This window comes from Alosa sapidissima, chromosome 9 (genome assembly GCF_018492685.1).
Source record: "Alosa sapidissima isolate fAloSap1 chromosome 9, fAloSap1.pri, whole genome shotgun sequence".
In the NCBI taxonomy this organism is placed as follows: domain Eukaryota; kingdom Metazoa; phylum Chordata; class Actinopteri; order Clupeiformes; family Clupeidae; genus Alosa; species Alosa sapidissima.
This window is the reverse complement of record NC_055965.1, coordinates 16,728,115-16,754,686: the sequence shown is the minus strand read 5'-3', so window position 1 is coordinate 16,754,686 and position 26,572 is coordinate 16,728,115. Positions and strand designations below refer to the sequence as shown.

The 26,572-nt window shown below is 42.6% G+C and overlaps 1 protein-coding gene across 2 annotated transcripts; it reads right to left on the bottom strand.

Moving 5' to 3' along the window:
- Positions 1-1,052: 1,052 nt before the first annotated feature.
- On the bottom strand, positions 1,053-11,162 carry ifngr1 (interferon gamma receptor 1). 2 transcript variants are annotated; one of them, XM_042103649.1, is made up of 8 exons: positions 10,696-11,118; positions 6,526-6,658; positions 5,767-5,942; positions 5,248-5,417; positions 4,990-5,152; positions 4,400-4,530; positions 2,503-2,875; positions 1,053-2,211 (listed from the first exon to the last, which is right to left on the bottom strand). In XM_042103649.1, the coding sequence occupies exons 1-8, from the start codon at positions 10,757-10,759 to the stop codon at positions 2,144-2,146; spliced, it is 1,278 nt and encodes a 425-aa protein (XP_041959583.1). In that variant the 5' UTR covers positions 10,760-11,118; the 3' UTR covers positions 1,053-2,143. The 2 variants fall into 2 exon arrangements, with proteins under 2 accessions (XP_041959583.1, XP_041959582.1); XM_042103648.1 differs by having other exon boundaries at positions 1,053-2,875; positions 10,696-11,162.
- Between the last annotated feature and the right edge of the window lie 15,410 nt (positions 11,163-26,572).

Sequence of the window (26,572 nt, the reverse complement as noted above, 5' to 3'; positions counted from 1 at the left end):
GTTCATGGATCGGAAATCTAATTTTGAAAGCCCATGCCTGGCGTGGCCATTGATTGCAGTGAAAGCTGATTGGTGCAGCAGACGCTGGGGGAACGGAACGCTTGAGGTATGTGCCCGGTGTAGCTTCCCTGTTAGGTACAAAAGAATTCGATGACGTTTCACTCTAACCCTCAACCAATATACAGATGATAATATGAGCTAGTAATAAACATGTAATTGCAAGTACCTATACTGTAATTACATTTGCTGACAGTTTTCACAAAGTCCTATCCTTAGACACACACTACTATGATCACTATAGGTGGTTGTCATAACAGCTTGCAGAGTTTGGGATTTCACAGTTGCCTATTTCACATACAGACCCTTTCAACAATAAAAACAAAAACAATGCTTGAACGTTCTATTTGGGTCCCAATCTACTTCCTCTGCATTAAGATAACATATGGAATGTTAAAACGGAAGTCTTGTGGGGCCAACTATGATGCTGATAATGGAACTCTCTTGAAAGGGTCCATACATGGTCACCCGTGACCCTGTGAGATCACTGGACAGCAAGGGTCATGGGTCATGTTCTGATTGGCAACGTGGTTATCTTATGTCTAAGTATGATCAAAAACAGTGCTAATTTTCGGGTGTCATTGAGGCAAAGTTGGAATATATGGACAAAATATAACTGTATAGCTGCGCAGGACATTATGAACATCTTAAGACTTCTGATGATTACAGCAGTATTTAGTATTTTCCGTCGTCCTTTTTTCTATGCCATTTGCACCAGTATGGTGTAGATGTAAGGACCCATTTCCCCATGAGCTCAAAGGCTATGTTATTACATACTCTTTTTAACATGTAGTTTTCTGATTTTGTCCGTCACAAAAATGTAGTTAGCATTCACAGGGGTTCTACTACTCCCGCTACTCCTCATTCTCATTCTCAGCAGCAGACAGGAATTGTCAGTGCAGTTATACATCTGCACAATCTGCACAATTTGCACTCTGTGACTCATCTTCAGTGCTACCCGTTTGTTACTTCCACAAAACATTTAGGTATTTTGTTAGTATGCCCGCCTACTAACTAGTTTGACAACCAGACAGACACCATCTTCTAGCGCTTAAAATAACCAGGTACACGTTAGTTGAAGGTATCTGTATAAGAGTGACATGACACTGTCAAGAGCATGTCATAAACATTATAAACTAAAAAAAAAAAAAAAGTCATAATTGACATAACGCTTCTGTCAATTGTCATTTGTTTTTTGTCATGACAAGTAAGGGTTAGTGGTAGGGTTATGAGTGTCGTGTCACTCTTAGTAGAAACCTAAAGTAAAGTGTCACCTTACCTGGTGCCTGCTAAACAAGCTAGCACTAGCCAGAAATAGAGATCTGAAAATACTGCACCTGTCACCAGTCCTTTGAACTGTCATTCATGTTCACTCTCTCTCTCTCTCTCTCTCTCTCTCTCTCTTTGATGTTGGCTGATGAACAGAGGCTTATTCAGATCCGTAACCACTACCCTGATGCAAATCTCCAGGAAGTGTTCCTCACACATTTCCACATAGAGTGGATACATAACTGCCTACAGGTCCAGTGGGAATGAATGTTTCATCTCCAAGCAGTTCCAATGTTTCATCTCCAAGCAGTTCCATTGCTCCATTAGCAGGGCTCTCTAACCTGTTGTAGTCCCAGTTTGTCTTTAATGGACCAAAGGCCATGTATGTATGTTTGTATAGACATTCATTCATATAGATTTATTTATTTTTGCCAAAACCCATCAAAGTCCATCACTCTTGGTAAAATCAGCATATTTATTTAACCCAGACCTCCTGAGATGGGAGTGTGGCAGTGTGTGTAAGATGAGAGTGTGTGTAAAGCCCGTTGGCGCGCTGTTAAGGAGCAGAGGGCAGCAATGGCCATCAACATGGTTGAGTATAGGCTGACTGCCTGGCAACAAATCTGCTGTCTCTTTTGCATTGAAGTCAAGGCAGTTTGGCTAGCCTGGTCACGCCCTGCTAAGTTGAGCTTTAGGAGCACGGAAACAAAGGGTGCAACTTGATTGGCTGTTGAGCTCAATTCTTAACAATCTTTCTCCAAAATTTGCGGACTCTGCCTTTTAAAACGTTCACTCTCAATTGCAGACACGCCCGACCTCAAGCCAAACGCTTCCTGGCTGTGTAGCCATCCACAAAGTCCCCTTGCCCCAGCTCCACGGAGATGTTGTGAGGCGAGTCGTAATCGGACAGCACCGTTCCTCCTGACACCTCTGAGTCTCTCAGGTCCTGAGCGGACCTTTCGCTTGACCAATTGGTCGATTCGGTGTCTCGCTCCATGTCCTCGCTCTCCGAACATGCTCTGTCCACTGTGTAGCCATCCACGCAGTCCCCTGGCTCCAGCTCCACGGAGATGCCGTGCGACGAGTCGTAACCGGACAGCGCTGTCCCTCCTGACGACTCTTGGTTTGCGGGGTGTCCATTGGTCTTACCCTCGCTGTACCTCACCTCTTCTTCTGCGTCCACGCCGTCCCGGCCGCGTGGCCTCAGGTCCACGAAGATGTCATAGGCGTGAGGCGAGTCGTCCGATGAGAGCGTCCCTCCCGACGTCTCCAAGAGTCTCAGGTCCTGACTTGACCTTTCGATTGACCAACCGGTCAATTCGGTGTCTCGCTCCACATCGTCGCTCGCCAGACTCGCTCCGGTCTGCACGCGGCCTGGGCTAATGAAGCAGGAGCAATGGGCACTGCTGCGGCAGCTGCTGGAGCTGTGGTCCGACAGGAGCGGGTCCTCGGAAGTTACCGACAGCGACGAGTCCACCCACAGAATATCGACGCTTTCGGACCGCCCGGGTGGGTCCGGATAAACGGGTCTTCGTTCAGTGAGAGGAGGCTGTGGGGAGACAGGATCAGAAACACACACACACACACACACACACACACACACACACACACACACACACACAAACTATAAGTCAAAAAAGGTAGTTCCACTGCACTTCTGAATACCCATCTGGTGCTTCACGGGAAAGGACTGGTCATGTGGAGAGGGAGAAGGATCACCAGAGCACAGAGATAGTTTTAGTTGTTTTTATTGTGGTGCAACAACAAGAACGAACATTTCCATGGGTGTTGTATTCCATCTTTTAATCAGAGTCGAGGGGTGCGAGTTTGACAGCGTATTTTGCCGACAGTGCACTGTGGCCAGAGCGAAGTCAGACGCACAAAGTGGGCAGAGTCAGACCGAAGTTAATTGATAAAAGATAGATAATAATATATTAACTCTATATTATTACACGGCTCTTCAGAGTGCTGCAGAAAGTTCCATTCACATGAATGGGCCTTCCCAACGTTCGGGCCTATGTTAAATCTACATAAATCACCGGCAAAGCATTTAATCACCACTGTCAATGGCAACGGGTTTTGTGCTTCTGATTAATGTCTTTCATATCACTACGCAAGGACTGGAACTTCATTCAAACGTGAAAGCAGACGGTTGATCAGCTGTGTTCTAAAGAATGTTTGATTCAAGTTCAGCAGCGTGTGTTGTTGCGAACTATGTTTCTCAGCAAATGCCACGATGAACGGTAACAAATAGGCTAGGTTATGTAGGCTAAAGTCATATCGTGGGGAGTTTATTATTTCGTTTTGGCAAGTAGCCGTATAATAAGCAGGATAATCTATAGAACGCCGGTCATTACTGTGAAAATAAGTCCCTTCAGGGCGGAACAAGACCCCTCCGCTGCGCGTCGGGGTCCGGTTCGCCCTGTCGGGACTTATTTTCCCAGTAATGACCGGCATTCTATACATTATCCCTTATAAATAGATAATCTATTTAACACTGGTTGCAAGTGATTGGTTTATTCAATTTCACTTCACCAGAGAGGTCTTGCCCATTTCAGACGTCCGTCTTGATGTAGGCTAGCTTCCCGCTACCTATATTGCCGCCGAACTCGGGCCCCATGACTATAGTTATAGGACAACAAATACAACCCTTGACTATGATGAAGATGGGATAGAACACCCACCCATGGAAACATTAGTCTTTGCTGTTGCACCACAATAAAAACAACTAAAATCCAATTCTGTGTGCTCTGGTGATCCTTCTCCCTCTCCACACACAAATCATATCAGCATTAGGCTACAAATACAACCCTTGACTTTGATGAAGATGGGATAGAACACCCATGGAAACATTAGTCTTTGCTGTTGCACCACAATAAAAACAACTAAAATCCAATTCTGTGTGCTCTGGTGATCCTTCTCCCTCTCCACACACACACAAATGATATCAGCATTACAAAAGCCTACAGAAATCAAGAAAATGAGAAAGAAAGGCAGAGAAAGAGAGAAATGGGGGGGGGGGGGGGGGCTGTCCTGTCTGCCAAATTACAGATGCCAATGAAAATGCATTTACCACATGTGGTGTAGGAATGGGGTGGGTTTTGGCCCTCGTCTTCCAGGATACTAAAGCAGCCAGGAAAATGATAGTGCCGATAAGGACCATCGCAAATACGATGGCAACGATATGACTGGGCAGTGGTCGACCTGTGGTAAAATAACACTTCAACGTCTTGGCACACAAACATACAAATTAGAAGAAAATAAAATAACACTTCAATCGTCTTGGCACACACACAAATTAGAAGAAAATAGAATAACACTTCAATGTCTTGGCACACAAACATACAAATTAGAAGAAAATAAAATAACACTTCAATCGTCTTGGCACACACACAAATTAGAAGAAAATAGAATAACACTTCAATGTCTTGGCACACAAACATACAAATTAGAAGAAAATAAAATAACACTTCAATCGTCTTGACACACACACAAATTAGAAGAAAATAGAATAACACTTCAATCGTCTTGACACACACACAAATTAGAAGAAAATAGAATAACACTTCAATGTCTTGGCACACACAAAAATTAGAAGAAAATAAAAAACAATTCAGTGTCTTGGCACACACACACACACACACACAGAAATTCGCCTCATACCCTTCTCCGGCCCATTGTAGCAAAACTTTGCAGCGCGGACGTTTGCCCGCACGATGCTCCCCGACACGTTGACGCAGTAGTGGTCCTTTTTGGCTGAGATGTGCAGCGTCTCTGCACACACGCTCTTCTCATAAGGACAGGTAAACTCTGTGGCTCTGTTGCTCTGAAAACAGCAGTTTTTAACATATATTTATTATATATTTGTTAGTTATTATCACTTAAAAAAAGTAACCCACAAGTGATAAACTCTTTCCCAACCTGATCAACTACTTCGTAGCTCAAGTTGGACGTCTCCAGGTTTGGGTCTGTGTTTTTCTTGAGATACTTGAGGGCTGGAGTGTTTTCATACAGGTGCAGAGGATTCTGGAAACTCAGGGTGAGGTCTCCATACTCGTACTTCAGGGTTACAGGTGGGAAGTCCAGATTACCTGCCGAGTCGTCACAGAGAGTAGAGTAAAGACAGTGAAGTACAGGAGCTAAAAAATAAGTGGTGTGCGTCTGTGCTTCATGCCATCTTATAGCGATTCATATGGCAGGCAAACACCAAATATATATACATATTATTTGTTTGTGTTTGTGCATTCATTGTGTTAAAATTGTTGTGTTAAAAAGACTAAAGGAATTTGTTTAATTATGATTTTGTTTGTCCACAGACCCACAGAGCTGTAGTTAAGTTCAATATATTTCTCTCCAAATTCAGAGACAATAGTCATGCTGTAACTGAATACTTGTTTCTACTGAGGAAGATTGATTTTTTTAAAAATAAGACAAACTCACATATAATGTCTCCTTCCATGCGGTTATCAAAAGCAAACCTAACAGGCGAAGAGAATTTGGAGGTGTGAGTTACGTTCTGGGCCCGGATTCTTATGGTGTACACGGCGTAGTTTGTGTTGTTCAGTCGGCTAGTGATGTTGACATGGTGTGCCTCCGTCTTGAAGGTGTTCTTATTGCTACAGAATCACACACACACACACACAGTTAAACATTGTTACAGCATATTCAAGTACAACAGTAATCGTCTATTACATGGTGACTAATATGGCTATTGGCCATGTTTCATTTTTTATCTCTAGCCGAAATCTCTGCTAGACCAGTTGAGAACTAAGCAGGGGTGCTGCTAGACCAGTTGAGAACAGAGCAGGGGTGCTGCTAGACCAGTTGAGAACAGAGCAGGGGTGCTGCTAGACCAGTTGAGAACAGAGCAGGGGTGCTGCTAGACCAGTTGAGAACAGAGCAGGGGTGCTGCTAGACCAGTTGAGAACAGAGCAGGGGTGCTGCTAGAGAATGTGGGCTCTATGACAGACAATAATTTCAATTAAAGGTCACACTCCATCAGAGGTGTAAAAATCCGGCTTCTGAAAGTAAGATTCCTGCCACATTTTTGTTCCAACCATTCACTTAATAAGCTGATTCACAACTCAGATCAGGTAATTAGTGAAATTACCTGTGTTAAACGTACAGGCAGAACCAATACATGGTAGACTTACTTTCTGAAATCAGACTTTTACATCTCTGCTCCATTCATTCACTCACCCAATGTCGCTTTTAAACTCTACTTGAAAAAGAGTTCCTATCAAGAGATCGGAGTAATTCCAGTACACAATGGTGTCAAAGTTATCACAGTCCACAGTCACATTCTCTGGACCAGGAATGAGAAAGGCTTGACCTTAGGGGAAAAAAAAGAGAAAACAGTTTAACACTTAAATAACTAAGCAGAAACCAAATCGCATTGGTGTGAACTTTTAAGCCCTATACTTTCTGAAAACTATATCCGTGTTCCCTGTCTTGATACCCAAGTAGCTATTAAAAAGTTTCTTATACAACTGTATTCATTAATGTCATTAAACCAATGCTAGAAAAATAGTAGTTATGTGTCCACATACATTTGCTGAATTCATATTAATTGTGGCATCTTTTTGTTTAGGAAAACTGAAAAAAAAAAAAAAACACTTTTTTTTAATTGTCAAAAGTTATGACAGCAGTTCATCTCAATCAAGACTGTCAAGCCTCAATTTTACAGTACAAAGTCCAGAAGTTATCTGCACAGAAGACTAACATTAACTAACCAGGACAATTAGGTTACTTTAATTATTCTGCAGAAAGGCCACTCTAAAGATGAAATCTGCATCATATTTCCAATCCCTTCTCTTTTAAGAATGCTTACTGATGCTAAATATTAATGTAATGCAAGTCTACTGCCTTGTTCAACTACCCTATGTCTACTAGCCCTGTCAACCCCTCCTTAATTAGTGTTGTTAACCAGTTGTCCCAGTTCAGCCAGCTAATCAAATGATACACAGTATGGGTCACATGTGTATCACAATGACACCATCACATTTTTGCAACAATTCAACAATGTTTTTTGAACCCACAACTTTTGCCAGCTAGTGCATGCCAGCCCAGTGCCTTTGTCACTGCGCTACTACCTCCCACTCTTCTTATATAGTCCTTTCATGCTGTTGAAACACCTTGCGATCAGCTAATGTGTTGAAGTGTTTAGTTTGGCGCTTAGGTGATTCACATGAGAAACCACAGATTCAAGCGCTGCTGTGAGAATGAAATCAATCCCAAAAACTTACTTTAAAATGTTGATTAAAAAATGATATAAATATATGATATGAAATAAATAATCTAAAAGGATCTCAACTTGGGGTTGAGAATGACACACTTCTTTTATAGCCTTCTCCTTGCATGCGGTCGAAACATCTTATCACTGAAACTTTGATCTTAGGCAGATGGCAGCACAATACAGGGACGAACACGTCAGCAAGTCATGAACCTTCGGCCCCATTGCACATGGAAACTCAGGTGGTCCCTACACCATCACGAGTTCATCTCTAGGGTTGGGCTTCAATTCTGGAGAAAAATACTTCTAAAAATGCTCGACTTCTCACTCCATTATTGCCCTCGTAAAGAAAACCCCTGAATGGCTTCCCAGTGGTTGCGAAAGGACAAGCCTTATTGCATGGCCTTGGTGGATAAGTTCCTCATTCCAGCATGCATATCTGCTCGTAGGCAGTTACGTTCCTACGTGAGGTGTATTTGAGACAAATGCAGAAAGAAGTCATTTGCTCCACCCTAAACTCTGTTCAAGGTCTCTGGGCCAATAACACAATAAGCTTCACAACATGGAATTATGAAATTATACCAAGGTGTTGAGCGTGTTAGTCCAGTTATTTTTCTCTTGACCTATCACCTTCTTATCCTCACCTTTCAGACACCCTGTTCCTTGACCTGTTTAACATGCCCAATGGTATCACATTATCTATTACTGTAGCTGACACTTTTATCCAAAGCGGCATTAACATTCCAGCTTTAATGCAATAGTAGATTTCAGAGTAACTATAAAATGCTACTTTTACAGTACAGGGCCGGAGGTAGGCCTACTCCAAGAGTACTCAAGACTTTATTTGATGATCAGTGAAGGTGCTGCTGCATCAGAAGGTCCTGCAAGAAACGTGACCTTTTGGCAGCTGAGTCCGCCTCATTTAGTCTGCACTCTGCACCTGCATTATTCATTTAGCCACACCAAAATCCTTTTAGGCAAGTTCCTCCACTCGGCGGCCATATTGTAACGCTTTTTGAGCACTTATCGCGCATCTATTTTCGGGCAGAACTGCGTGTGCGCAAGGCTTCACAAATCACGACACACCAGCCTCGTTCCAGCTGCGAGATCACAACACATGATTGGCACAATGTATTCACAACATACCACATGATTGGCACGATGTATTCACATGTCAACTTTTGGCGTCGGAAGGGGCTTAATATGTGTAGACGACTGCCATGTTTGCGTTACGAACTAACCCCATACATTTCTATGGGAGATTATTTGAGTGCTGCTTAAGCAACATGGCTCATTGCAAAAAGAAGCAAGGAATGGTTTTCCATCCTACGCACTTGCCTTCAAACACAATACTGAGTTATCTCTCGCATGATGGGCATTTAATGGGTGGGTAGTACCCATTCCAGCACAGCAGACATGCTCCATAGCGTGCCATGCCTTCAACAGAACCTGCTAGCCCGGTTCTCCTGTGTCCTCTCCTGTCCTCTGTCAATGGGGTGTCAAAAAACAAACAGATACCTGCCATCCCTCTGCCACCTGTACCCAACGCAGACCTGTGGGGGATCACCCATTTATGGGTTAATACTGCCCTTCACTAATTTGAGCGAATGGATTAAAAACAAAAATGAAATATTGTGAATGGAGCAGCACTAGATGGAAGAATTAGCTTGCGTTTGGAAACACCCACTCACTCACTAGAGGGTGCACTGGTATGTATTATAGATAGTATAAAGCTTTATAATATCTATGGTATGTACTGTAAATAGTGTATATTTACACTAGCCTAGCCTATAGTGTATGAGTGGATATTCCAAATCCTTACATACAGGAACTCTATAGGGGGAGGCGTGAGAACTTCTGCTTGTTCATTTTTGCTGCAGGCATTTCAACACTTGAACAGACAAATTGACCAATACCCGTATGTGTGTGTGTGTGTGTGTGTGTGTGTGGTGGTGGTACCCTCGAAGGACCCCAGTTGCTTCTCACACAGACCTGACTGAACATAATATGTGATAATATGTGATAATATATGAGAGAGAGAGAGAGAGAGAGAGAGAGAGAGAGAGAGAGAGAGAGAGAGAGAGAGAGAGAGAGAGATGCTGAAGTTTCCTAGAAACTTTCCAGTTGCTAGAAATAATCCTGCATAGCTTACGGCCAGTCTTGAGCAATATGCCTAGCCGCCACCTGCACCTACTTCCTCAAGTAACTTACAGGAACACTGACAACATCGGTTCAAACAGGCAAATAGAAACACGCCTATATTTTGATTGGCAGATGGTACAGAAATGCAGAGGGTACAGAAACTGGTGTTGCAGATATGATTTAGGCATTTCACTTAGATTAGTGTAGATTGCGGCAATATGACGTTTCGAGCCAAAAGTCAACAAATCAGTAGCCTACCCTAGACACAGACTAAGCGTTTATTTTGTTTTATTTTGTCTCAGGCTGTCGAAACATCAAAACATGAAGGAATTATTTGTTGTCACACATTCTCATTAGACATAGACTGTAGAGACTATGAATAGCCTATGTGACATATGTGCATTTCTCTTTTTTTACTTTCATTGGACTACTTTTAAAGGAAGATTAAGACCTATTATTGTGGTTACTAGAGATGGGATATAAAAATGAAAAACGTTTGATTCATAATAAGGTATTCCTATGCGAGATTCACCACATACCAGAAATTAGGCTACTTTGTAATTCCAATGTTTAACGCACTCTCTTATGGCAGTTTAACTATGACACCGAAGATCATCGACTCCACTTCCGTGGGTGGATGAGATGACTGATAAGGGACTGATTTTGATTACACTGTCGCTGGAAAGTCCCGGCCGGTGAGCGATAAACACACACATTACATTAAGCTATTATGACCAACTTTAAATGGCTCATTCTGTCTATTACCATAGTACTTTACCATACTTCAGTTAATATAATATATGCACAGCTTTATACTGTAGCCTACTACACGTTATTCACGTTAGCCTTGGCATATCTCTTTGACGCTCCGAGTCACACATTGAGTTTTTAAGTTTCACTCAGGCTTCGAAACAAAATTGAATTGGACTACACTGAAGTTTTTTTTAAAAACGACACAAGCCTTAAAACATTTACAAAGATGATAAAACGCTTACCTGAAGCAGCAGAATTCAGGCAAGTTAGAACTCCAAATATTAAACACCAGATGGTAAGATCCATTACGAGTTATCCGCGGTTGTTGGAGAAGAACTTATGTGTATTCTCAATGAAAAAAACGACTATCCATATTAGATCAAAGCTGATGTCGAGGTTACATGAACAACGTAGCTCGAAGATTTACAATTCACCCGAGTAAAGGCAGGCTTGAGGACCATGCTGAGGACTAACATATGGGAGGCGTTCCTACAGGTCTTGAAGGAGCGCGCACCGACGCAGTAATAAGGTTGCCAGGTGCCGACATTTTAAACTCACACTTTAAACCCACAGCCTTAAAAGCCCGTACACACCGAGTCCGATTTTTCGGACGAAATATTCGCACGAAATTACGCAGTCTATTAAACACATGCATTCGTATTAGTCTGTACACACCGAGGACGAAATTCGTTGCGATTAAAAATATTTTCGCAACGGTCTCATTTCATGCGAAATTTCGCATGCGAAAAAGAGCTGTTGACCAATCAAATAATGATTTTGCAGGGTTCCATTGATGTCACAATAGAACGACGAGCAGAAAAAAAAGCTGATAGATTGGGTGATCCTACTGCTCAGTGCTCACGATGACTAGTCTCCTTAATAGGCCTATATGCCAAAGTTACAGAGTTTACGTTACAGTAGACTCTCTCAGGTGTTCAAGAGTAGGCCTACTCCTGACGAACTTCTTACGTAGTGCAAACTCCTTACAGACAGCTTTCCCCACTTCTTACCACCGTCCCATTTTCACAGAATTAAATCTCACTACAGACAGAGGGCTTCTCACTGCACATATTTGCAATGAAAAAATACAACATGCATTCATGGAAATGGAAGTGTTAAGAATAGGTCATGATAGGCTATGCTGCTGACAACAGCATTATGTCCAAGGTTACCACTATCGTAATTTTGCCTCACATTTCCTGGTGCGTTAACTTTGCTGTATGCTTCATAAATGAAGTAGCCCAATGTGGAACTCTGAAAAACTTTCTGTGGATCTTATAAAGGTAAGCTAATGACTGATAGGCTATCATTATTAGCCTTTGCTGTTTGTTGGATCATCGTCATACAAGCTGATCAATTTTTACCACTTGTTGCAGCAGTGCGATTTTATCCCATGCTCATTTCTACAGGCTGTCTCTGTGCCTCCGCTCCTTAGCAGATACATTTTGATGTAGCCTGCGTGTGAAATGGTTTCGTGAGATGTAGGCCTACATGATATAGGCTATGGCCGTTTTATAGCGTGTTGGCGTATAGCATTTTGGCATGTAACATTTTAAATGATTGCCTACCCTACAGCTTGTTAGGCTACACCAGTCCGCCCAAATGGCATACCTCGAATCCAATATGCGGGCACCCCTGGCTGCAGCTTGCAGATCGGGGCTGGGCTCAACGTGGGGCAGAGCGCAAAGTTGAGCTCAGCCCAAAATCAGCTCGTCATTCCCTGCTGACCTCTCGTCCATCTATTTACCCGGACTCGGGGTTTTTCTCAAGGAAGAATGCTTAATTCTATAAAAGCGTATCCTCCTTAAACTACTGCCAACGTTAATCATGTCCCTTCCCGCCTAGCGTTAGAATTGCGTGTGTGTTGTGTAGTGGGGTGGGTGTATGGGTGCACTAATGAGCCCAACCAACTTGTGTTGGACCGCACAATTATCACAATAGCACAAGTAGAATAGACAAGGGATGGGAAGGATGGCCGTAAGCTTTAATTTCCCCAGCACCTCTCAAGCCAATAGGCCTACACGGTTCCATGAATGATCAAGGCTATAATCTGTTTCAAATCTTGATGATTTTATGAGTTCTCCCTGCTTACTGAAAGTCGCTGTGTGAACATGCGTGACGTGAATGCGAAATAGAATGCGAAATATTAAAATAATCGCATCGGACTTGGTGTGTACACTTTGAGTGCGAACATTTTCTCTTAGACAACTTTCCCCCGTTTCTAACCAGTTATTCCCACAATGAGGTGACGTCCACGTCCACGTCCACGATGATGTTGGGGAAAAGTGACACTGGCTTGGCCATGTGCATGAACAGAAGGGTGGGCATCAGCGGCGTAGTGAAGGCTAAATGCAAGTAGGCTAAGCCTAAACGCAGTTTATCCACCCCTGAAATTTTAGAGTTTATCCACCTCTCAATTGCAACACTTCGATTCAAAAATCACACTGTATTATCCACATTCACAATATGTAGCCTAGCCTACACTCACCAACACCATTTAATAGGCTATCACTGGTATTGTTATAAATATTGGACAATATAACATCCACCATCATCAAACATGTTCTGAATGCCTTAAAAAAACGACACCGCATGGCGCAGACTCCAACTCACCGAGATCACAGAATTCATAATTTACCCATCTCTTATTTTACCACAAGGCTAGGCCTACACCCCTGGTGGACAAAATTTCCCGGAAATAATGACCAATCATACCAATCAATATAGCCTAGCTTTTTTCAACTAGGCCTAGGTTCAGCTAGGTATTTCATGGTCCCATGCTCTGTGCACTAGCTAAACCAGTTTCCTGTTCGTTGATATGGCTGTCAACAAGCACCTGACACAAGGGCGTCAGTTTGTTTTTAGAAGTGGTGGGGATAAGCTTGAGTGTGTTTTGAAAAATGCGGGGTAGGCTACCCTTATGTAAGCTATTCATCCATTCAACGCTGCATTACAATATGCTCAACAGTAGTGTTGCGCCGGGTAAGATTTTTTACCATCCGCACCCACTCGACCCTCAATATGCACTGATTAACTACCCGAACCTGACCCGACCCGACAAAAAATAACAATGATACGTCTTTTTGCTGCAACGTGTGTCTGAAAACGAGGTGAAAATGTGCAGGCCTGCTGATCTGTTCACATGATGCGGAATTTTGGGGAGGCAGCATCAGCTATTAATGTGACGTGCATCAGGGACGTGCCTAGGCGTAGGCCTTATTATGCGTGGGCCTTCAGATGCAGCAGGTGTGTGATTTCCAAAACTGCCTACACTGCACTTTGGTTAGCTTGCATTTGCTTTGCTGTTGCTTAGAATGTTAGATTCTTGCGATAGATGTCTTAAGACAATAAAAAGTAATTTGGAAGGGAAATTGAAGAGAAGAGTGCGTTGGCCGTGATTCCCCTTTGAAAATCAGAGGTTCACAGGCTACTGTGGCCTTGGTCAGTGGCGCCGCCAGCCCTAATCCTGTAGCCTACGCACTGTGCGTAGGCCTACAATTCATTCATGAAATCATTCAACAATAAAAATAGCTTGTGTATTGTCTTAATTAAAACATGCTTCACGCACAAATGACAGCCTTAGGCAAAGAGAATTGACATCTCAACATAAGGATAGGCCTACATTAGAAGATGATGGTTGGTGTAAACTTTGTCACACGACGTGATAAGCAGTACTGGCGCGTAAAAACGCAACGTTCCATTCAGTCATAAATCATTCAAACGTAGGCCTAGTGCTCGTCATGAAAAGAAAACAGCAGCTTAATATTTTTCAGTTGTTTAACAGTAGGCCTAGGCATTGTTATTAGGCATTGCATCCTGTCACTCTGTTTGGAACATCGCAGTTCGGGTTGATAAGATTCAGTTAATGCGAGTATGGGTCGTCTCAAAGTTTGGGACAATCAAACAGCAGAGTAGGCAAAGCAAATCCTACTTGTTAGGTTACCAATAGCTGTCTTTTCTCTAGGCCTAGGCCTATCGGAAATCGCGACATAAGCTCATTGGTTTCTTTTTTTCTTTTCTTTATTTTCTTTCTTGTTCGCGTGTTGGGTAGTGAAGCAATGCATTTAAATCAATGTACATCAGAGCCGATATGGCCAGCCCTGATCTGCTGCTCTGTAAGGTATTTCGGTCCCACCCAAATTTCCTGAACTACTTGCGGAGTAGCCTATTCATCACAGACATCACATGTATCACACGAACGAGCTTTTTCTCAGCTTTTAAACAATGGTGGTGGTTAGTTGTTGTGGTAAACGGTTCGCGAGAAAAGTAGCCTAACTTTAATTTAATCATAGCCTATTTTCTGCACCCGTCTCCCTACCCATTCATCTTGGCTTCGCGAACTTTCCCTCAACACATGACAAACCATATATCAGAATAAACAGCAGACCTTACTAACACAAAGGTGTAATTTTAATTAAAGTTTAAAGCACTCCCCTGTACAGTTAGCCATTCCAGAGTAATCCGGTTTTAAATTTGCAGCAATGTCTATATGCATGTCTCCAACTTTGGGGTTCACAATGTGTTTAAATTGTTCAATAGGCCTACATGATTTTATAACAGGCCAAATACAAAATAAATGTTACAAATATCGCCTAGATAGCCTATCTGTAAACATTACAATCAGAGGATATACATATAGGGCAGACCGACGCTCATGAGTTCATGCTTTGTTTTATCGCTGGATTTTGGGATAGCCTACTATGGCAACCGATTGCATTCCGAGCTACAGTCAACTCTAGCAGGCATTACATGACTGGAGGGTCGGGTGGGTGCGGATGTTAAAAAACCTTAACCGCGCAACACTCGATCCACACATATCTAGGCAGGTGTGCATGCTGTGAGGATGTCATTGTGCGCGCCTATCGCATGGTTTAGACTCGATGATTTCAGTATGTGGGGATTTTTTCGGTCGCAATTGGTTTGCACATTTTGGTGGGGACAAAATTCAAGTGATAAATAGTGGTGGGGACATATCCCACCCGTCCCTCCCGTAATCTACGCGTATGCCTGACGATGAGTGGTTTAGTTGTAGCCTACCAAAACGTAAGAAATACAATGTAGCGAGTCTTAATGTCCGTGGGCAGCTCTAAAGAGTGCTGCTGAGCCACTCTGCTCAGCTTCAAGTCATTATTATAAAAAACTTACAATTTTAGCTTACAACTTTTTTCCTAAAAACGCTAGCCTATACGTGCAGTGGTTGTACAAAATAAATAGGGAAGGGTTTTCGGTGAGCACACGTTTACTCCTCTTCAGGGGATTGTTGGCAACAGGAAACTGGTTTGCCGACTTCAAGTGACTTCCAGTAGGCGATGGCATGGCTCAGAGAGGATTACTGTAGGCTACAAGGCAAGCCAGTGTCTTTAAGCCAGCGAACTCTGTGGAGTGGACCGACTTTGACAAATGCAATCACCCCACCTGTTGGTCATCGATATTATTGCAATCTGGAATATGGCAAGTAGGTCTATAATAGCCCATGGGTGCATGTACAAAGGTCGAACATTTTTCTGTCTGGAGGAAATACTTGTGTAGGCTAGTATATCAAACTGCACATGTAGAGTATTGTCTGGGTATTCAATCATGATAATGTGGTACCTGACATGACATGCGGAATATCTTTACGGCTTGACTACACACCTCCTAAGGGGCTGGAGAAACCCCTAAACTTTCTCAGTGTACAGTATGACTGGGTCAATGCCTTCCTCTGCAACGGGGCAGCATTAGTACGAATACACAGTCAAGGTATCGCATGTGAAGACGGAGCATTACAGAGAATAGCTGGTCGGTTCTCAGTGGACTTTTTTTACAGCAGACATTTTTACATGAAATTTAAGGCAGGCGCTTGTACTAATGACAATAATTGGTATCTGATTCTGATACACTTAATCTGAACTGACTTCATTCATGTAATTACCGTAGCCGTATATTTTATGGTTTTGTTACTTTATATGGTTAATGTTTATTTTGTTTTTATGCACCCTTGTGGATGTATGGGGGAAAGCACAAGGGAATGTACCTAGGGGGGAAGATAATGAGGGGGAAAGTGGAGTTTGAGAGAGCAGTGTGCTGGCTTGCTGTACGTGTCCCGTCAATAAAGCTCTTCAAAGCATTTTGTGTGTTGTCCTGGGTTTGTTTGCTTTTGCTGTTCGCAATGTTTTGCTGTACCCCATTAATCTGCAAGAAGGATGTGTGCCGAGTCTTTCAGAAGCAGAAGATCAAGAAGGCTCCAGGACCTGATGGTGTGTCCCCCTCTTGTCTGCGTGTCTGTGCTGAACAGCTGGCACCAATCTTCACACAGATCTTTAACCAGTCCCTGGAGCTGTGTGAAGTGCCCTTCTGCTTCAAAAGCTCTACCATCATCCCAGTCCCCAAAAAATCCTCCATCACAGAATTAAATGACTAGCCCGTTGCCCTGACGTCTGTGGTTATGAAATCAGTGTATAAAATTGATGGACTGTATGTGTGCTTCTGTACATTAAAACACACACACACACACACACACACACACACACACAACCACACCCTTACTCCCCCTTTTTGCTTCCACAGGAATCTTTCCCCAATAGAATCTTCCCCTTTCTGACTTGCTTGAGCTCAGGTCAATGAGGCCTGCATGTCAGGGGCAGATCAACCAGAGAAACTTTGACCGGACGTAATAGCACTTTTTATCATGCAAATATTTATCATGCAAATAAATACACAGTGACAATCCTAAAATAAATATAACACACGCACACACACACAGATAATTTTGTCTTGCACTTCTGGGCATGCTTAGTGAAACCATCATATGGGTGTGGAAAAGAGTTTACATACAACTCCAACAACAACAGCCAAAACAGTGCTGCAAAAACAGCCAGTGAAAATACTGAGCAGGAAGTCAGGTGCATCAATTCAAAAAAGTGCTTTATTTATTTTAAAAAGTATGTATTTATTTATTTATCATTTATGTATGTATTTATGTATTTGCTCAATGTTCACGCTGACCTGGCTGACCACCAAGAGAAATTAAATAAATAAATATGTTTGTGGCCGTAAGCCTCTTATGGGGATTTGGAGAGGCGGCCTTCTACTAGAACAGATGCACATACGTGTACACTATGATGAAAGAATATTCACACAGAATATGTCAAGCCTAGGGCTCTCTCTGTCTCTCTTTCTTTCTCTCTCTCTCTCTCTCTATCTTTCTCTTTCTTTCTCTCTCTATCTCTCTCTCTTTTTCTGTGTGTGTGCGTGTGTGTGTGTGTGAGGACGAGAGCGAGAAAGAAAGAAGGAAAGAGAGAGAGAGAGTTTCCAATACACTAGATAGAGTAGATACACTAGGTGTTTAAGTGTTATTTAAAAAACTGAGAAGAAAAAAACTTGTGCCTGCATACAGTATGCATCTCTAAAGAGAGGGGAGCTTGCATGTGGGCAGCTGCATTTCATTCTAAGCACATAGATTATATGTCACCGTTTACATGTGAACTTTGTAAAATTAGCAGTCATCTCGATAGTTGTGTTTCCTTGACTTGATGTGGCTACTGAAACTGCACTTGGTAAATGCCAGCTTGCTGATAGAAATCTCCAAAACGGAGCTTATGTCGATGCTCCAGTGAGATAATGGAAACGGAAAATCCCTCTCCACTCTCACTGAGATTCCGACAGTTTAAGTGATGTGCCCAGTGAACTTAACATGGCTTACGCGTGTTGTCTGTTGATAAAAAAAAAAAGCTTTGTGTTTGCTTCGTGTTCACATTTTGGAATCATCGACTCTGACTGTCTACACCCTTTATCTCTGTGTTCCTTGGATGTTTTTTTTTATTCATGCATTAAGCCATGCTATTAGGCTTGGTCTATAATGGAAAAAAGCTTAACGTAGAAAGTAGTGATGCAACTCTGGCATGATAAAACCTCCCACAGAGTGCCAGTGCATTTTCTAAAATTAAATTACTGGTTAACTTTGACTTGGTCCCAACATTCCTAAAAATACACTAAAAATACAATCCTGGATAGAATACGGCTTAAATGTGAGCAAATGTAAGACAGTTAAAGTTCTCACTCTCTTTATAGTCACTGTTGCTATCCTACAGGCAGATAGGATTTTAAGAGCTGACACACTAACACACACACACACACAGTCATTGTTGCATATCTAATTGTTAATTTTGATTTAAATATCAGGTCTTTAACGTTTGAGATAGATGTTATTAACATAATTATATTGTACACATATTGTACATGAGCATATGTAACAAATGACACTCCCTCTGACACACACACACACGCACACATCCATGCGCGCACACGCACGCACACGCACGCACACACACACACACACACACACACAGACACACACACACACACACACAAACCATAACACAGGAATGCAGAATGCAGAAGCATACCATAAGAAGCCATACTGCCCATGTGCTCTCTCACACACACACATGACAAGGTCCAATCCTCCCCACACATGTGCACTTGTTGACACTGACTCTGTCTCTCTGTCTATGTCTCTGTCTCTTTCTCTCTCTCTCTCACACACACACACACACACACACACACACACACACACACCAGGCCCAATCCTCCCCACACATTTGCACTCGTTGACACTGACTCTCTGTCTCTCTCGACCCTTCTGACCTCAGACCACTAACGCCACCAGTAGTTAGACATCACACACTACCCTCACACACCCACCAACCCCCTGCACACACACGCTACCCTCACACACCCACCAACCCCCTGCACACACACACTATCATAATTGCACACAGACTCAAATACATACACAGTCTCTCTCTCTCTCTCTCTCTCTCTCCCTGTCTCTCTCTCTCTTCTCTCTCTCTCACACACTCACACTCCCACACACACACACACACACACACACACACACACACACACACACACACACACACACACACACACACACACACACTTGCACCAGACGGATGGGCCACCCTACTCTCCACGTGAGCTGTAATTACAGATAACTCTCACACATCCCTTCCAAATCCCCATGGACCAAATCCTCTCTCTCTCTCTCTCTCTCTCTCTCTCTCTCTCCCTCTGCCTCTCTCCCTCTCTCTCTCTCCACCTCTCCATCTCTCTCTCTCTCCCTCTGCCTCTCTCCCTCTCTCTCTCCATCTCTCTCTCTCCCCCCTCTTCATCTACTTTTGCCATATGCAGTCTGTTTTTTTCTTTCATTTTTTTCTTCCTTTTATACAGTCTTTCTCGATCTTGATCTTTTTCTCACAAATGGCGTGCCTTACAGATGCCTCACACGTGTCAGAAAAGAGAGATGCTGCTTAAAAACTAAACATCTCAATAATCCAAGACCATCCACAATTGCAAAGAGCAGTATTTAAAATATTGGCATAATGAGACATAAACCCAGTGTAAATATGAATTTTACCAAGCCACAAAATCTGAATACAAATTGGAGGAATATCTCCTTACTGTGTGTGTGTGTGTGTGTGTGTGCTGTCCCTTTCCCAATTACTATTGGAGATATCAGATCCTGACCAAAGACACATATGTGGTGGTGGTCACTGTATGACAGGTGAGGTTTCACCTTCCACCTCACTTTGAGAAGTATAGAAATATTCAGAGAGAGAGAGAGAGAGAGAGTGTGTGTGTGTGTGTGTGTGTGTGTGCTGAACATGAGCACGGAAGCTATACAACGGCTTGCCTGCCTGCTTTTGTCACTTTCCCAATCACTCAGTACGTGTATGTGTGTGTTACATCCCTCCACTACCTTTGGTGGTGCTGTTTCCTTCACTGTTGCTGTCTCCTTAATTGTGTGCAGGTGTGACCTGTTAGGAGTGGGAGAAGCCACCCCTTTAAATATCTGTGCAGCTGTGCAGTCCATGAAGACTTGTGTTCCGCTACCACGCCTATTGTTGGTCTTCCTGTGTTGGTCCTATTCTGTTATAGTTAAACTCCGTTTTTCTGTTTTGTAATTTACCCCATTGTTTAAATAAACCCCTAGACAAAACGAGCCCAATTGACATTTTTGTCATTCTATGTTGTGGCCAGTGCGCCTGGTCATAACAGTGTGTGTGTGTTCCTTTTTGTAAGCTCTATTCACCACCTGCATTTGTTTGGACCAGAAGAGACATGTTCAGCTACATTGCATCACATTTGCCCATTTCATAAGATGGGACCTCCCAACCTACGCAATTCATTGGTGAGCGCACACCTCCCACATTTAACAACACCCAACTTCCTACAGGCGGCGCCCCCTGGGAATTACAGGTGCGGGCGGTGTACCCAATGTAACTTCACACAGAAGACGAGCACTTTCAGCCACCCGCGCACAGGGAAGGCTTGGCATATATCGGCAAAACCACACGGCAGACCAGAATATCCGAGCATCGTTCCAATATCAGAAACCATGACCCCAAAAGCCCGGTGGCTGTTCATTTTACTCAGTGCTCTCACAATCTGTCTTCACTGCGCTACTGTGGAATAGAAGTGGTCAAAACACCCACTAGGGGGGGTGATATTAACTCTTTACTTCTAAAAAAAGAAGCGTTTTGGATTTACACACGGGACACTCTAGCCCCTAGAGGAATGAATGAAAGAGTTTGACTTGCGTCCCTTTCTATGAACTGACCTTGGCCTTTTTGGACTGTTGTGTTGATCTGTAGCATGGTGTAATATCTTTCTGATCCTGAATTCCAGTCTGTTAGCTTTGTCCTGATCGGTTCCTTCTTTGATGTTGTTCATGTTGTGTATATATCGCACATATCGATGTGGCTGCCTGTAACATTTATGTAATTTTTGTATTATTCACTACTCCTCAATGTGATCTATCTGGTATATGAGTGCATTGAAATACTGTTGTGCTTTGTGTTATTTATTGCACGTTGGCACTTTATTGTATTGTATTGTACTTATTGCATTTTTGCACACTGCATTTTGCACACTAGCACTTGAAGCACTTTGCACTCGGCACTTTAATCACTTGCATCATGTGATGTCAGGTGTTCAATTAGTATAAGTATGGGCTGCTAGGTACCTGTCTTATGTCTGAGGAAGGGCAGTGCGTCCCGAAACGTCACATGTGGTGAATAAAAAGGAAAAACAATAATGGAGCTCTAGTGTGCGGACTTCTTTGTAATTTTTATTGTCCCATTTCATAAGATGCCACCAGTCCTCAGGAGAGACAGAAACAGGAAGCTGTTTCACCCTGCCAATTAAGATCAATCATTAACATCAACGAGGCAGGACACCTGGACACTGAAATGGGCTTATTATGTGTGTGCGTGCATGCGTGTGCATTGAAAAGAATAAAGCCTGTTTCCTGTTTGACCTTCACCCTGTCTGAGTTTCCAGATAACTCTGGTAGGCCTACTAGGAAAATTACCATCAGTGTGTGTGTGTGTGTGTGTGCTGTCCCTTTCCCAATCACTCAGCCACCTCCTTACAGTGCAGTGTTACTGTCAGGTGTGTCTTGCATAACAGCAGTTGCCAAGAGTGATAGAACAACACTATACATAAATCTTCACTTCGCAAAATGAATTGTGAGTCAGCGAACGGCAGATTGAAAAACTAGTTGCTAGTTCTTCTTTTCTAGCATGCTCTCTTTCTGAGAGAGTGTTGGTGATGTTCTCAAGAGTGATAGAACAACACTATAAATACATCTTCACTTCGCAAGATGAATTATGAGTCAGGGAACGGCAGATTGAAAACTAGTTTCAGAAAAACTAGTTGCTAGTTCTTTTTTTTATTCTAGCTCGCTCTCTTTTCTGAGAAAATGTTGGAGATGTCCTATGGTGACTGACACAATACTTGGCGATGAACTCAGTGACTGCCATTTTGTGGGTGACTGAGGATGGCTCTTTCGAATAACTAGGTTTTTTTTTCCCTCTCGCTTTTCCGAGAAAGGGTTGTCTTCATTAAGGTGATTGACACAGTAACTGATGGTTGTACATACATAGGAAGCATATAGACTTCTCCGGAATTGAGGACAGGAGTGAGAAAATCTGTTTGTGGTCAAGCCCTGTTGCGTAACGCCTAAGACGAGGCTTAACGATTCATGCTAAAAGAGCATCTATATTAAAAAGAAAGAAAAGAAAAACTGAATGGCTGACATGAAAATGCAAAGTGTTTCAGCTGCAGAGAGACGAGATGGGTCAGTGATTGCACTGAGGGTATTATAGTTAATCCTGCTTAAAAGGATAGCAGTTCTCTGCAATGCACATATATATGTGTCAAATTAACACCTGTGTTAATTTTCACACCAGCAAAGTGTCTATATGTATCCACACTCTATTGTTTTAACTTAACATTTTTTAAAGTGTTAGAAAGTTTTTGTTGATTTAACACTCTATATTGTAACACTTTACGGTATGGGTACATGAATTTTCATGCATGAATTAATTTATGATTTATGCATTACTTCATTCCTTTATGTCATGAATTATCAGGAATTGACATAAGTTCATAGTTTCTCATTCATGGCCTCATGCATGAACGACACATCAACTAAACCATTAGGTACGATGGGCATGAGTTCATGGCTCATGAGTTCACCATGTTTGTGGCCCTCAACTAAAGTGTGAACAATGGCATGTGTTTAGAGAACTGCACAAGTTGTGTTCAAATCAGAATTTGAGTAGTGATGACCAATAATGATCATACTTAATATATCATAAATCCTAATGATGTGCCCACCGTACTTAATGCTTTAGTTCATGTGTTGTTCATGTATGAGGTCACGAATGACAGACTCAACTCATGTAAAGATATTAAGGAATGAAGTCATAAATCATGAATTAATTCATGCATAAATTCATGATAATTCATGTATCCTAACTGTAAAGTGTTACCAAGCTCAACACTACACCAGTAAATCCTGCTGAAAGGATGGCAGTTCGCTGGGATCAGATGGTTGGGGTCTGCATGGCGGTGGCTGTTGTAGCTAGTCTACAGCGGAGAAGAGGACTGAGAAGCGGTGGAAGCTAAGAGGTGAACCATAAGAGTCACGTTGCAAGGGAACACAAAAAAGAGGAAGAAGGTATTTTTGGACCTCGGCTTTTTAAGATGACATGGCCACTTTTACTAGGAGAAGCAGACCGGACAGACAGATGGAGGTTGAAAGGTCGACAGTAACAATCATCTTTCCATTAATCCTGACGTAGAACAGCAGTGATGATGTTGCCCGCTTTCTGGGAAGAGGCGGGAGTGTAAAGGAGTTTGCACAGCAAACCCCAATAAACTCCACAAGAAATGCTACCAGAGAGGTCGGTGTGCACCATCAGCCCTTGATGGTTGGTCTTTGTCAGATGGAGTTGTTCCAGTTTGACGCGTCCAAAAGTCATTCTTTTGAATTACGGTGTTGGCAATGTGAAGCTTGAAGTTTGTTTTCTAAACATTCTCAAGACTGTAATCAATTACGGCCAACTTTAAAATGTTATCATTTTCTGGTACAACGTGAAAGCACCATAAGAATGACGTAGACAACCCATCCAAAAGACCTCTTCTTTTATAAGGTGCACTTCCGCCTTATCAGTCACTATCAGCTGACCAATAGCGTTGATGGATATTAACCCTTGTGTTGTCCTCAAATCTTACCAACACTCTTTATCCTTGGGGTCAATTTGACCCCAGCTAAATAAACCCTCAAAAAATGATTATAATTCATATTGTTACCCAGTTTTTTTGTGACAGGTACTTAACAAGAGTGTAATAACCACCATCAAAAGCCCTACAAAACAATCCCACCCCCCCACCCCACACCCCTTTATGAACCTTGGAACCTTGGCTGGCAATATTGCCCATCCAGTGTCAGCAGCCCAAAGGCTTGCTGTTGCTTCCCCTTTTGACTTATACAGTCCTGCCAAAATGACTTACAGTATATGTAATAAGTACTTGTGTATGTAATAATGATAATAACAATATGTTCTCATACTATTCAAATAATAATATCCATAATGTGTCAAATATTCATGTATCTTATGTTTCATACAGCTGGGGTCAAACTGACCCCAAGGAACATCAATGTACAAAATATTTGTACAGGACATTGAAAACATATTATTGTAGAAATTTCATGCTAACTCTGTTGCACCCTTCAATTGAGGAAAAGTCATGAAACATGAAGCAAAAAAAAAAAAAAATTGAACCATATATTTTATGATGTTAAACGTTGCTTGGGGTCAAATTGACCCCAAGGATAACAGGAGGGTTAATCAGCAGGGTAGGGCAAGTCAGAAATGTACACTGGACAAGGGGAACTGCAGTTACAGGCAGAGGACCCCTTCTCAAGTGGTCCATGTGTTGCATGTGGGCTGTGTTTCTCCCCTTCAGGGCTTTGGTGTAAAATAGCTGTCTGGTCTCAGTCAAATTTCCCTGAATAAACAAATTATTATGATTATTATTATTATTATTATTATTATTATTATTATTATTATTATGTTTCTCCCCTTGTACTGTGTCTGAAATAAACAACTGTTTACTTGTTTATTATCATTTTGTTTTATTTTGTTAACTTTGGTCAGTGAAAGCTGTGTTTTAAAAATGTGCTTTAAATACAATTTATTGACTTACCACTTGCTTACTGAACTGTAGCCTAAAGTCTCTGCTCCGGGGATTGGAAAAGGAACGCAGATTGTGAGCGATTCCCCTTCTCGTGTCTCGTGTCTCGTGTCTCGTGTCTCAGGTCTGTTACGCGTCATGCGTCACTCACTACAAAACACGACTGCAACAGATGCCCCAAATATTACCATATGCTTTCATCATTTGACCCTGTTTTTGTCTTTTGGGAAAATAGGTTAAACTCCGAAAAAGTCTCTACCTACTTTCGGTCATTTCAACTCTGAATGGCCTTTATCCTCGTCCTGTCATTCGAACTCTGAATGGCCTCTACAGGGTTCATCTCTTTTACACTCTGAATGGCCTCTACGCCATTTTCCTCTGCCTGGAGCTGACTCTCATATGCGCACACACACATGTGTGTGCAGGCATGCATGTGCACATGCAGATAGACTCTTGAACACTGTCCCTCGTAATTATTTTAAATGGCATATTTAATTATGCGTACACACACACATACACACTTTCAGTTCCACCACAACATAAACATTAATCACACATATATTATGTGCTCACAGATTTACACACTTAATCACACACACACACAGGCTTAAATGGACGGATAAACACACACACATATGCACTCGCAGATTATATGGGAATCAACGTGAGAATCGACCCCATTTCAGAATCCCACTGTCTAGTTGTGAGCACCACCATCAGTGTTGACAGCAGGCTGACCTGGACTCTTCCCCTTTCTCCCTGACTTGCTCTATCTATCTATCTATCTATCTATCTATTCAATTAAATTCAATTAGCTTTATTGACATGACTAGCTCTCTCTTACTAACTCTCTTGCTTGCTCCTCTCTCTCTCTCTCTCTCTCTCTCTATATATATATATATATATATATCCCTTTCTATCTCTCTCTCCCTCTCTCTCTCACTCCCATTTCCCCTCCGTCTGTCTGGTTCAGAGGTCAGAGGTCGGGCGGCTGGCCCGCTGTGTCCCGTCCTGCTCTGTCTGATGTCTGTGTCTGGTGACATGTTGGGTCTGGTGCAGTGTCGGGGCAGGGCCATGGGGAACACCCAGCAGAGAGCTGAACGGCTGGATGGATGGACGGAGACAGACAGACGGATGGATGGTGTAATTGTGGCAGGAAGAGGCATGTAGGGTAACTGAGACGGGTGGCTGGAGGGGTGGATGGAGAGGGAAAGAGAGAGGGGGGGGGGGTAGATATGTGAAGAGACCGAGAGTGATGATGCCACATTTGGTGACCTAGACGGGTGGGTCACACACACACACACACACACAAACACAAACACAGACAGACACGCACACAGACACACACAGACACACACACACACAAACACACACACACACAACACACACACACCTGGGCCAAAACCCTCATGAGCCATGACCTAGTCTGATCTGCTCTGGCGGATCACCTGGATGAGGGCAGCCTGGACAGACAAGGGACATTAACGGATTTCATGAACAGAGGCCCCTTCCCTGTGTGTGTGGGGTTTCTGTAATCTTTGGCAGTGCACCAGCAAATATTAAAGGGGCAGTATGCAAAAATGTACCACTTTT